Raw genomic sequence first — 13,419 nt, forward strand, 5'->3', positions numbered from 1 at the left:
AAAGTCTTCAAAAGTGACCAATTCATTTTATCCTAGCCCATCCAATGTAAATCGTTTATAAGACACAATCTGATTTAAAATAATTTTATATGGATGGTATATTTGCAAGTACCCAAGTCCTCAAATTTAAAAGAATTTTTTATAATTTAATAAGAAATGAAAGAATGGTGTTCAAAGCACCACTGGTCAAATGAGAATTTTCTGTGCAATATATCAATTGATAAATTAACATTGATTTTGGAGTATTTGAGTCACTAAGTTTTCTATGCTTTTAAAAAAAAAATTCTTTATTGTTTAAAGTATTACATATGAATCCTTTCTCCCCTATTGACTTCTCCCCGCTTGTTCCCACCCCCCCCCACCCCATGCCCTCACCCCTCCTACTGACTGTGTCCATGGGTTATGCTGATATGCATGCATACAAGTCCTGTTATGGATTGCTTACCCCCTAACCCTCGTACCCCTGAGGTTGGTTTGTTCAATGCCTCTTTTCTGTGCTTTTAAGATGTTTTTGCTAAACATGTTTTTGATTAGTAAGTTTTAGTCTTGTACCTAAGCAGATTTCCAAAAGGAAACTTGAGTTGCCTTAAAATAAAACCTATTCTTGTTTTATGGATCTCTCTCTCTCACCTTCAATAGCGGACTTATATAGACCAAATTAGGAATCCTTTAGCTATACACCTGTTATTTTTAAAAAATATATTTGTATTGATTGCAGAGAGGGAGAGAGATAGTAACATCAATGATGAGAGAGAATCATTGATCGGCTGCTTCCTGCATGCTCCCTACTGGGGATCAAGCCTGCAACCCGGGCATGTGCCCTGACCAGGAATTGAACTGTGACCTCCTGGTTCATAGGTCGAAGCTCAACCACTGAGCCACGCCTGCTGGGTTATTTGGGTGTTTTACTTTTGTCTTTGCAGGCATTTTTCTGGAATAAGTAAACCAAATTCATAAAAAAAGTTTTAGACTATATTATACCCGAAGTTTACCAAGGAAATTTTTATTTACCCCTGACTTACAATTTCTAAAAATCAGACTTAGAAACATACTTTAGCCAAGACCAGGTATCTCAGGTGGTTAGAGTGTTGCTCCGATAAGCCAAGGCTGTGGGTTCGAATCCCAGTCGGGCACATACAAGAATCAATCAACAAATGCATAAATAAGTGGAAAAATAAATCCATGTTTCTCTCTCCTTTCCTCTCTCTCTCAAATCAATAAATTAAAGAAAGAAAGATAGGAAAATATAATTTAAAATCAAGAGATAAATCATCTTTGACAATCTTAAGTCTAACAACTATAAAGAGATGGCTTTTTGTTAAATAGTTCATTTAAAAAAAACAATCAACAACCCTAGCTGGTTTGGCTCAGTGGATAGAGTGTTGGCCTGCAGACTGAAGGGTTCTGGGTTTGATTCTGGTCAAGGGCTCAATCCCCAGTAGGGCGAGTGCTGGAGACAGCCAATCAATGATTTTCTCTCATCATTGATGTTTCCCTCTCTCTCTCCCTTCCTCTTTGAAGTCAATAAAAATATTTTTAAAAACCACAAAAAAACAAAACAAAAACACTCCAACAATAAAGTTACCTTAGCAGCTTGAGATTCTCTTAAGTAATATGTTAAAAGGTCAGAAAGTTTGAGGTCCTCGTCAGCAGACACTCGTGCTTCTATTTTCTGAAAAAGGGGAAGAAAATTGGCATTTATTCATCACTTATATTCTACACTCAGTGTTTTCTTTCTTAATTACTGTAAATAATTAAAGGTATAAATAACTATAGTTAAAATAAAAAGAACCATGCACATCCACCAGAATAGCTAAAATAAAAATGGTACCAAGTATTACAAGCTTGTGTAGCAACCCAATGCTCATTCCTTCTGGTGGGAATGTAAACTGTTACAATCACTTAGAAACAGTTTGGCAGTATCTACAAAATCTTTTCACATGGATACCCTGGGACCCACCAATTCCCCTTCTAGTTACGTACACCCAACAGAAAAGTGCACTATGTTCAACTGAAGATATACAAGAATGGTCTTAGCAGTACCATTTGTAAAGAGCTCCAAACTAGAAACTATCCAAATGCTCTACCAACAGGAGAACAGATAAATTTAGTATATCCTTGCAATAGCATACTATACAGTAGTAAGAGTGAAGGAAATACACCTACATGTAACGACATGGACGAATCTTATGTACATAATATTGACTAAATGAAACTAGACACAAAAGAATGCATACTGCATTTATAGGAAATATGAAAATGAAACTAATCTATGCTGTTAGAAGCTAGGATAGTGGTTAGTCTTAAAGGAGTTGGTAGCTAGGAAGGGCATCTGGGTTGCTGGTAATGTTCTCTTTCTTGATTTGGGTGTTCATTACATAGATGTGTTAAATTTGTAAAATTTCACTGAGATGGGGAGGGAACTAGGTGGGTTGGGAGGTAAAGGGCAGACATCTGTAAAACTCTCAACAATAAAGGTTAAACAAAAATTTCACTGAAAAGTACACTTCTGATATGTGCTGTTTCCTATATGTATAATATACTTCAATACAAAGTTCTGAAGTTTCTAAATAGTATTACTTTATGGAGAAATAAACGTAGTAAACTTTGTAACCCAATAGATAAAAGCATAGACACAAAGAATATCCAAAAATGATGGAGATATATCAATTTAGACAGATTGAGATTACATGCTATATCAGTGATGGAGAATCTATGATACGCGTGCCAGAGGTGACACTCGAACTCATTTTTTTGGTTGATTTTTCTTTGTTAAATGGCATTTAAATATATAAAATAAATATCAAAAATATAAATCTTTGTTTTACCATGGTTGCAAATATCAAAAAATTTCTATATGTGACACGGCACCAGAGTTAAGTTAGGGTTTTTCAAAATGCTGACACGCTGAGCTCAAAAGATTCGCCATCACTGTGCTATATGGATGCTGGATGCTTTTAAACAAGGCTCTTCTTACATTAAGAAGTAAGGCAAGTGCCCTTCCCCTGAATCTGAGCTCTGAGACTGCTTGACTGACACAAAGTGATGCTGTGGCAGTTTCCAGACTTAGGTCTTATTAAACTAGCAGCTTCCACTTCCCACCATTAGGGATGCCCACTTAATTAATTAATTTATTTCAGAGAGAAAGGGACAGAAAGAGCTAGAAACATCAATGATGAGAGAGAATCATTGATTGGCTGCCTCCTGCATGCCCTCCACTGGGGATCGAGCGAGCAAACTGGGCATGTGCCCTGACTGGGAATTAAACCATGATTTCCTGGTTCATAGGTCAATGCTCAACCACTGAGCCACACCAGTTGGGCTGGGATTCTCACTTTCAGAACCTACCCACTGTGTTGTGAGGAAGCCTCAACAATTCCTTGGAAAAGCCATGTGTAGGTGTTACAGCTAATAGCCCTAACAGAAGTCTCAGCTGACAGCCAGAATCAACCCCAGACATGAGTGAAAGAGCCTTCAGATGATTCCAGTCCCCAGCCTTCATATCTTCCCTATTGAGGTCACCATGGAGCAGAAGCGCGCCATCAGGGATGTGCCCTTTCTGAATTCCTGACCCAAAGAATTCATTAGCATAATAAAATGGTTCAGGATGCTTTGTTACACAGCAAGAATAACCAGAATACCATACAAATACTAAAAGAAATAAGGATTGTGGTGGCTATGGAAATGCACCACTCAGATCTCCTTCAAGAGAAACTGCTTACTCCAAGGAGCATAGTTGACTGGTAGTCTCAACTGCAATTTCTCTGGATCCAGAACCAGCTTCGTACCAAGGCAATCTGCCATCCTCCCCTTCTTGTCTCGGCTGTACCCAGACAATGACAAAGCACAGTGGGAAGTAGTGCCAGTCCATTTCTGCCTGACGCAGAATTCCTTTAATGGGCAACTCTGGCTCAAAGACTCCTCCTCTCTGACCTGGACGGAACATTCTTAGAACTCTGCTACAATTTGGAACTCTTCCTACTTAGTCCTCTTTCCTCTGCCCTCTTCTTTCACAGGTGTAGACCTGCATTGTGGTCTGTAGGCTCTTCCTGTCTATTCTCGCTCCTTCCTCTTTGATCCTCACAATAAATCTCCTGCACATCTAATCCCATCTTGACATCTGCTTCTAAAAGAACTGACACATAGCCAGGCAGGTGTGGTCCAGTTGGTTAAGTGCCATCCCATGCACCAGGAGGTCGCTGGTTCGATTCTAGGTCAGGACACATGCCTGGGTGGCGGGCTCCATCCCCAATAGGGGGCATGCAGGAGGCAGCTGGTCAATGTTTCTCTCTCATCGATGTTTCTCTCTCTCTCTCTGAAATCAATAAAAACATATTAAAAAAGAATTGACATATAGCCCTTTCTGGTGTAGCACAGTGGTTAGAGCATCGGCTCACGCACCAAAGGGTCATTGGTTCGATTTCTGGTCAAAGGCACATACCTGGATTGTAGGTTTGACCCCTGCCTATGGTTGGGGTGTGCAAGGGAGGCAACTGTTGGATGTGGCCCTCTCGCATTGATGTTTCTGTATCTCTCTCTCTAGCCCCTCTCCTTCCCTCCCTTCCACTCTCTCAAAAAAAAAAAAAAAAAAAAAAAAAAAAAAAATCAATGAAAAAATATCCTCAGGTGAGAATTAACAATAACAAAAAAGATCTGACATAAGGCTATTTTGATACAGATCCCTATTCTGATGATGTAAATGCACACACAAAAAAACCTATCTTCCTAGAAAATGTTCACTTGTACAAATAGCAAGGGCAGAATAATGGGCTATACGGACCCCAGTATAACGACATTTATATATTTAAAAACTTTTTCCTTTGTGAGAGAATATCTTCTTTTCTTTTACTCGTCTCTACTACATTATCACTCAATTAAAAAGGTCATGTTGAAATCAGATTTCTACAATGGACTAGACACTACCACTCTCAGCTAAATACTATTAATCATCTAATAAACATTTTCACTATTCTATCAAGTGATAAAAATGTATTATATCTAGGACCAATCCTCGAAAACCAAGATTATGTCATTATTAAATTACTACTACCATGAATGAAACCTTCTGCAGTTGTGTGTGTGTGTGTATATTTTTAAACTGTATATCATTTTAAAAAATATATTTTTATTGATTTCAGAGAGGAAGGGAGGGGGAGAGAGAGAGAGAGAAAAACATCAATGATGAGAGAGAATCACTGATCAGTTGCCTCCTGCATGCCCCCTAGTGGGGATCGAGCCCTCAATTTGGGCATGTGCCCATGACTGGAATCGAACCCAGGACCCTTTAGTCCGCAGGCTGACGCTGTATCCATTGAGTCAAACCAGCGAGGGTTGCAGTTGTATATTTGATACAACTCACTTTAAATCAATGTGTCAAGGGGGATCAAAAGCAATATAGTCTTGGTCAAGGTACAATGAATCTAACTTTCTTCTAGCTTACAAAGTCCCAGGGAAGGGTCATTCTTCATGAAAATAAACCCAGTCTTCTGATAAACATGTTTTCTGATGGAATACAGACATCTACATAAATACCAAAAGGCTGCAACAAAAACCAACTTTCCTGAAAAACTCCAATTTTCACATCTAAATCTGTTGGACCACTCTTCTTCCTCAATAAAGCTAAATAAGTTAAGCACAGCTGTATGCAGAGGTGTGGACTATCAAAGGTTAAGTAACAGTACTTACTCTCGTTTTATCAAACAGTTCTGAAACTTTGAGAAAAAATCTGGAAGAGAAAAGTATTTAATCAGAAGCTACTTTTAAATAACTTTCTATTTCTCAAATGTCCAGAGAATACATAATGCCCCAAACCAAATGAATAATGAACATTCTTGCCTCATTACAGTAATATTTAATGGTCTTATTTTCTTCATTTAACAAAAATATCTTTGTACTTCCACCCATAACAAATTACTTGAAATCTGTTGTTACAGAAAATCTTCCCATTTTTAGATAACAGTCTAAGTCATACAATAAAACCTAAAAACTTTGTATTGCTATTCTTTAGTAATATGCTCCATAATACTAAATGAAACCCATACCTTCACATTATTACAGAAGTACAAAACAATCACATCCAAAGAGACAAAAGCCTGATTTAAATGGAAAACAATGAAGCAGGAGTAGTTTTTGAAGATATCTGATATCTATGTTTTTTAAAAAATATATATTTTATTGATTTTCACAGAGAGGAAGGGAGAGGGATAGAGAGCTAGAAACATCGATCAGCTGCCTCCTGCACACTCCCCACTGGGTATGTGCCCGCAACCAAGGCACATGCCCTTGACCAGAATCGAACCTGGGACCCCTGAGTCCGCAGGCTGACGCTCTATCCACTGAGCCAAACCAGTCAGGGCTGATAGCTATGTTTTAAACATTTTCAAATAGAGCTGCTTTGTTTTGAAAAACAACAGAAATCAGTAACCAACTTCTATTTTAGAATTCACTTTCACTTTTAACTAAACAGCCTCTCACGAGTGTTAACCACCAAGTAAAAAAAACCCAATGCAAAACTACTAAAGAGTATTCTGTAAAATATGTAACTATAGATGGCACTATAATTGGATTAGGGCAAATACTATTGAAAGCTAAAACACAATTTTATGAACGTCACTTTACTTCAAAGAACTTGCTTTGACAGGTTTCTGTCAGATAACACTTAGCAAGGTTGCCCTTTTTTTCTTGTTATCAAAGAATTAAGAACTAACTCTTTGGGAAGGCAGCATGTTAATTAGTGTAAGCTATGGTACCTTGCTTTGCTGAAAAACTTGGATCTTACATGTTTACTGAGAGACTACATTAGAGGAAAAGTTCAAGGATGTGGTTTAGAGAAAGGCATGAACAATGAACATAGTTTTCTCACTTAACATTTAAAAAGAAGTGAATTATTTTTCACTAAAGAGTTGGGTTAAAACAATACTATAGAAGCAACTAAAATTAAATCCCGTTAGATTAAAATTAAAGTGAAAAACTAGCATACCGTAAAGGCATGTGTAGGCAAACTTCCAGAGGGTGACGTTACACTAACATGCAAACACCTTCCTCATCTGACTGCCTTAACATTCACTAAATTATAAAAACTAGAATAGCCAGCCTCTTTAAAAAGTGCAAACTGATAGCATTAAATATCACTTTAAAAGTCAATTTGGTGCCCTAGCTGGTTTGGCCCAGTGGATAGAGCGTTGGCCTGTGGACTGAAGGGTCCAGGTTAGATTCTGGCCAGGGGCACATGCCTGGGTTGTGGGCTCCATCCTCCCCAGTGGGGGGGCGTGCAGGAGGCAGCCAATCAATGATTCTCTCTCATTGATGTTTCTATCTCTCTCTCCCTCTCCCTTCCTCTCTGAAATCAATAAAAATATATTAAAAAAAAAAGTCAATTTGGGCCCAGACAGGGTGGCTCAGTTGGCTAAGCATTCACTGTCTTGTGCACTGAAAGGCTGATGGTTAGTCAGGACACATATGAAAGGCAGCCTCCAATCAATGTTTCTATCTTCTCACTTTTATATGTTTCTCTCTCTCTCTCCCTCCCTCCCTTCCTCTTTTTAAGCATGTCCGCAGGTGAGGATTAAAAAACAAACAAACAAATGAACAAACAGTCAATTTGGCCCTGGCAGGTGTGGCTCAGTTGATTGGAAAGTCATCCTGTATACTGAAAGATGGCGAATTAGATTCTTGGTCAGTGTACATGGGGGAGGCAACCGATCAATGTTTCTCTCTCACATCAATGTTTCTCTTTCTCTCTAAAATAAAAAAAAAAAAAAAAGAGTCAATATGGCCTTCTATGAAATACATGTAATTCCAAATAGCATTTTTAATTTATAATAAACATTATCAAAACCTAAGAATATTTTGACATAAAGTCTGTCTCTCCATCTCACCCTTATACACACACACACTAGCCCATTTTCATCAAGTGAAACTTTGTAAAGTTAAAACATACATACATTAAGGTCCATTTTTATTTTCCAGATTTTAAAAATTGACACGGACTTAGAGAAGCTCCTTGTTATCAATGTGTTTTGAGAAAAATATTCTAAAATGTCTACTGGGTCTGAAGTATTGTGTGTGTCCAGCCTGCCAACAAAATTTTGTTTTATTTATATTTACTGTTTTTAATTTTAATTTTATTTTTTAATATATTTTATTGATTTTTTTACAGAGAGGAAGGGAGAGGGATAGAGTAGAAACATCGAGGAGAGAGAAACATCGATCAGCTGCCTCCTGCACACTTCCCCACTGGGGATGTGCCCGCAACCAAGGTACATGCCCTTGACTGGAATCGAACCTGGGACCTTTCAGTCCGCAGGCTGACGCTCTATCCATTGAGCCAAACCGGTTAGGGCTATATTTACTGTTTTTTAAAAATCAGAATCCTTACTTGCATATATCTGTAGAATCCTGAGTTCCTAAAGCATATAATGAAGAACCAATTCTATTGTAATCGTCTGCAGCACCTATGGAAAAAGGTTCAAGAATTTAATATATTTATTCATTAATTAAAAAATATTGAGCATCTACCTGCCAAACAATGTGTATGTAATAGGAGATAGCCGAAGTCCACTGAAGGAAATGAGAAAAACTATAATACAATATGATGAATATTACATTAGAAGGAGGTACAAACTACTATGGGAGCAACAGAAACAGATGATTTCACCTGAGTAAGTCAGAGAAGGATTTATAGACACTACAGAATGAATTTGCGCTTGTAGGATGAGCAAATCTTTACTAGGTGATGTGTAAGAAAGTGAATCCTATATAATAAAGAGGTAATATGCAAATTAACCCTCATGCCCTCACAAAGATGGCTGCCTATGACCAGGCTGGCAGGGGGGTTAGTGAGGGGTGACCAAATGACAGGACAGCAGGCTGCATGGGGCGACCAGGCCGGCTGAGAGGTTAGTGAGGGATGACTACACAACTGAACAGTAGGCAGTGTGTGACAATCAGGCCAGTGGGGAGGTTGTGAGGGGCGACCAGGCCAACGGGGAAGGGGCAGTTGGGGGTGACCAGGCCAGCAGGGGGGCAGGGCCCGATCCCTGGCAGTTGGACATTGCCCAAGGGGTCCCAGATTGGAGAGGGTGCAGGCTGGGCCCCCCCTCCCACACAAATTTTACATTAGAAGGAGGTACAAACTACTATGGGAGCAACAGAAACAGATGATTTCACCTGAGTAAGTCAGAGAAGGATTTATAGACACTACAGAATGAATTTGCGCTTGTAGGATGAGCAAATCTTTACTAGGTGATGTGTAACCAAGGTACATGCCCTTGACTGGAATCAAACCTGGGACCTTTCAGTCCGCAGGCTGACACTAGTTTCAAATAAAAAGGGAAGAGCATGGATCAAGGCATGAGAGGCATAAAAGAACATAGTATATTCAGAGAGCCTTCTGGGACTATGGCACTGAAGATTACAGAGGGAAAGTAGATAGAGGGTTTTTGTAAGCCATGATAAAGTCTGTATTTGGTCTTGTAGAAATGGGTGTTATTAAACATTTTACAATCATAGTAGTGGTAAAATCAACCTGATAAGTATGTTAGTTTTTAAAAAAATACTGTTGCCCTAGCCAGGTTGGTTCAGTGGATAAAGCATCAGCCTGTGGACTGAAGGGTCTGGTTTTGACTGAGGTCAAGGGCACGTACACCAGTTGCAGGCTCGATCCCTGGCCCCAGTCGGATCAGTTTTGGGAGGCAACCACAGGATGCTTCTCTCTCCCCTCTCCCTTCCACTCTCTTTCTTAAAAAAAAAAAAAAAATACTGCTTCCTGGAATAAAGACTAGAAGTGCAGAGAACAGAAAACAGACTAATCAACCCAGAAACTGAGAGCCAGGATCAAGATAGTGGGAACAGTGAGAGCACAGAGGAACCAACAAAGCTAAATGATATTTAGGAAATGTAATAGGGAGGATTTGTAAACAGTAGACCTGACGCAGGAGGGGAAATTATGGAGCTTGGGAAGCTAGATAAATGGTGCCACCATTACTCTTGGGTACTAGAAGCAAAGTACCAAACTTCAGCACAACACTCTTCCTAGGGCTTGTTGCACAGGACAATGCACTTGTTGAGAAAAGATTATGTATAGCAGATGCTTCTATTTGGTTCAGAGAAAGGATAGTAGAATGCTATGGTTAAGAGGCTGGACCTAGAACCAAACTGCCTAGGACCCAACCCCATCTTCCAAACTCACCAGCTACATGACCTTGGACATATATATCACTTAACCCGTCTATGCCTCAGTTTTCTCATCTGGAAATGGGGATAATAATGGTATCCACCTCATATTATTATTTGGAGAATTAAATATGTTAGTAAATGTTACTATATACCTGGCACATAGTAAGTATAGTACTAATTAATGAAATCCAAGACACTGCCTAATGTATGAAAATTTCCACTTATACTGGCAGTATTTTTACAAGGCTTTAATGTGTTTATTCCCTAATGAAACAGTAATCCTTACATTATACTTTATTATATCATTTAAAATTACATTAGCCCTAGCTGGTTTGACTTAGTGGATAAGAGTGTCGGCCTGCGGATTGAAGGGTCCCAGGTTTGATTCCTGTCAAGGGCACGTACCTTGGTTGCAGGCTCGATACCCAGCCCTGGTCGGGGTACATACAGGAGGCAACCAATCAATGTATCTCTCTCACATAGATGTTTCTCTCTCTGTCTCTCGCTCTCTCTTCCACTATCTCTAAAAATCAATGGAAAAATATCCTTGAGAATTAACAAAAATTTAAAAAACAAACAAACTCAAAAAACATTAAACCCATAAGGCTAAAATTTAACTTTTATAAAGGGAAACTGACCCAACCAGTGTGGCTCAGTGGTTGAGCATTGACCTATGAACTAGGAGTCTGGTTCGATTCCTGGTCAGGGAACATGCCCTGGTTGTGGGCTCGGTCCCGGTAGGGGGTGTGCAGGAGGCAGCCAATCAATGATTCTCTCTCATCATTGATGTTTCTATCTCTCTCCCTCTCTGAAATCAATAAAAATATATTTAAAAAAAAAAACAAACCCATTCAGTAATTTAAGAGAATTTTCTCAACCTAAAAAAAGTCATCTAGGAAACCTACACCTAACTTCACAAATAATGGTTTAAGACCAAATACTTTCCCAAGAAGATAAGGATCAAGGTAAAGATGCCTGCCCTCAACACTTCCATCAGCACTGTAGTGGAAGGTAGTGTACAGTACAATGGTGCAAGGAAAAGAAGGAAATGGCATCTAAACTGGAAAGGAAGTATAATTATTTTTATTAGCAGCTGACCATCTATGTAGAAAATACTAAGGAATCTACAAAATAGTTACTAGAACTAGTGAGTTTATTTATTTAGTAAGGTTGCAAGATATAAGATCAATATTGAAAATACACTGTATTTCTACACATTAGCAAAGAACAACCAAAAGCTGAAAGGTAAAAAACACATCATTTACAAAGCATCCAGAAATAACCAGGGATCGATCTAACTAAAGATGTAAAAGATCTGTACAATGGAAACTATAAAACATTGCTGGAAGAATTTAGAGACCTAACTAAATGGAAAGTATGCCATATTCATGTATAGAAGATCAATTTAAAATGTCAATCCTCGCCGAACCGGTTTGGCTCAGTGGATGGAGCATCGGCCTGCGGACTGAAAGTTCCCGGGTTTGGTTCCGGTCAAGGGCATGTGCCTTGGTTGCGGGCACGTCCCCAGTGGGGAGTGTGCGGGAGGCAGCTGATCGATGCTTCTCTCTCATCGATGTTTCTGACTCTCTGTCCCTCTCCCTTCCTCTCTGTGGAAAATCAATAAAATATTAAAAAAAATAAATAAATAAAATGTCAATCCTCCCCAAATTGATCTACAGATTCTATACAATTCCAATTATAATCTTAGCTGGCATTTTTGTAGAAAGTGACAAGCTGATTTTAAAATCTGTATGAAAGTATAAACTACCTAGAGGGGCCAAAACAACTTTAAAAAATATTTTTATTGATTTCAGAGAGGAAGGGAGAGGGAGAGAGAGATAGATAGAAACATCAATAATGAGAGAGAATCATTGATCGGTTGCCTCCTGCACTCCCCCTACTGGGAACTGAGCCTGCAACTGGGGAATCGAAACTCGCTTCATCCACCGAGTCAAACCAGCCAGGGCCAAAACAACTATTATAAAGAAGAATAAAATTGGAGGACTTACACAAGAAAAGATGTTTAACATCACTGGTTATTAGAAATATGCATATTAAAACCACATCAAGACACCACTATTCTTATTAGAATGGCTAAAATTAAAAAGACTGATTATCCTTCTTTAAAAAAATATATTTTTATTGATTTCAGAGAGGAAGGAAGAGGGAGAGAGAGATAGAAACATCAATGATGAGAGAGAATCATTGATCGGCTGCCTCCTGCATGCCCCTTACTGGGGTCCAAACCTGCAACCCGGGCATGTGCCCTTGACCAGAATCGAACCTGGGACCCATTCAGTCTGCAGGCTGACGCCCATTGAGCCAAACCAGCTAGGGCCTGATTATCCTTCTTAACAAGGATGAAGAATAACTCTCATGCACCACTGATAGGAATGTAAAATTGTATAATCATTTTGGGAAAAAGTTTGGCATTTTTAAAATAAGTTATACTTTACCACATGACCCAGTCATTCTATTTCTAGGTATTACCCAAGAGAAATGAAAGCCTAGGTTTATACAAATCCTATCTAATAAAAGACAAATAGGGTAATTAACTGTACCTCTGATACGCTTCCCATTGGCTAATCAGGGCGATATGCAAATTAACTGCTAACCAAGATGGCGGCTGGCAGCCACGCAGCTGAAGCGAGCAGGTGGTTTGCTAGCTCCAGTGATGGAGGAAGCCAAGGTTCCCCACCTGCCTCGGCCGGCTCTGAGCCTGAAAGCAACAGCTCCAAAAGCAACTATGTTTCAATTATAGAAGCTAAACAAACCCCAGATACCTGCTTTCAGCCAGCCGAGGTCTCAGAGCTGGAGCTGCAACAGTGTTTCAATTATAGAAGCCAAACAAACCTCAGATACCTGCTTTCAGCAGCCAAGGCCTCAAGCTGGAGCCAGGCCTCAGAGCTGGAGCCGGCTCTCAGCTCCAGTGACAGCCATAGAAGGTAAATAAATCCCAGAATAAAAAAAAGAAAAAAAGAAAAAAAGGAGAGGTTGGGAGCTTCAGTCGCCCACCAGCCTGAAAACAGCCCTCAGCCCCTCATCCAGGTTGTCCAGGCACCCCAGTGGGGACCCCCACCCTGGAGGGGGTGCGGACAGCCGGAAAACAGCCATCAGCCCCTCACCCAGGTTGGCCAGGCACCCAAGCGGGACCCCCACCCTGATGCGGGACACCCTTCAGGGCAAACCAGCCAGCCCCCACCCGTGCACCAGGCCTCTATCCTATATAGTAAAAGGGTAATA

The 13,419-nt window shown here is 39.7% G+C and overlaps 1 protein-coding gene across 2 annotated transcripts in view; it reads right to left on the reverse strand.

The window, feature by feature from the left end:
* SNX6 (sorting nexin 6) overlaps window positions 1-13,419 on the reverse strand; it is a 57,052-nt gene that overhangs the window by 10,830 nt on the left and 32,803 nt on the right. For both annotated transcript variants that reach the window (XM_014538593.1, XM_014538594.1), the window contains 3 exons: window positions 8,378-8,453; window positions 5,686-5,725; window positions 1,586-1,672 (listed from right to left, as the gene is read on the reverse strand). In XM_014538593.1, the coding sequence (XP_014394079.1) occupies window positions 1,586-1,672; window positions 5,686-5,725; window positions 8,378-8,453 (203 nt within the window). The remainder of the gene's footprint in view (window positions 1-1,585; window positions 1,673-5,685; window positions 5,726-8,377; window positions 8,454-13,419) is intronic.

This window comes from Myotis brandtii, unplaced genomic scaffold, assembly GCF_000412655.1.
Source record: "Myotis brandtii unplaced genomic scaffold, ASM41265v1 scaffold194, whole genome shotgun sequence".
NCBI lineage: Eukaryota > Metazoa > Chordata > Mammalia > Chiroptera > Vespertilionidae > Myotis > Myotis brandtii.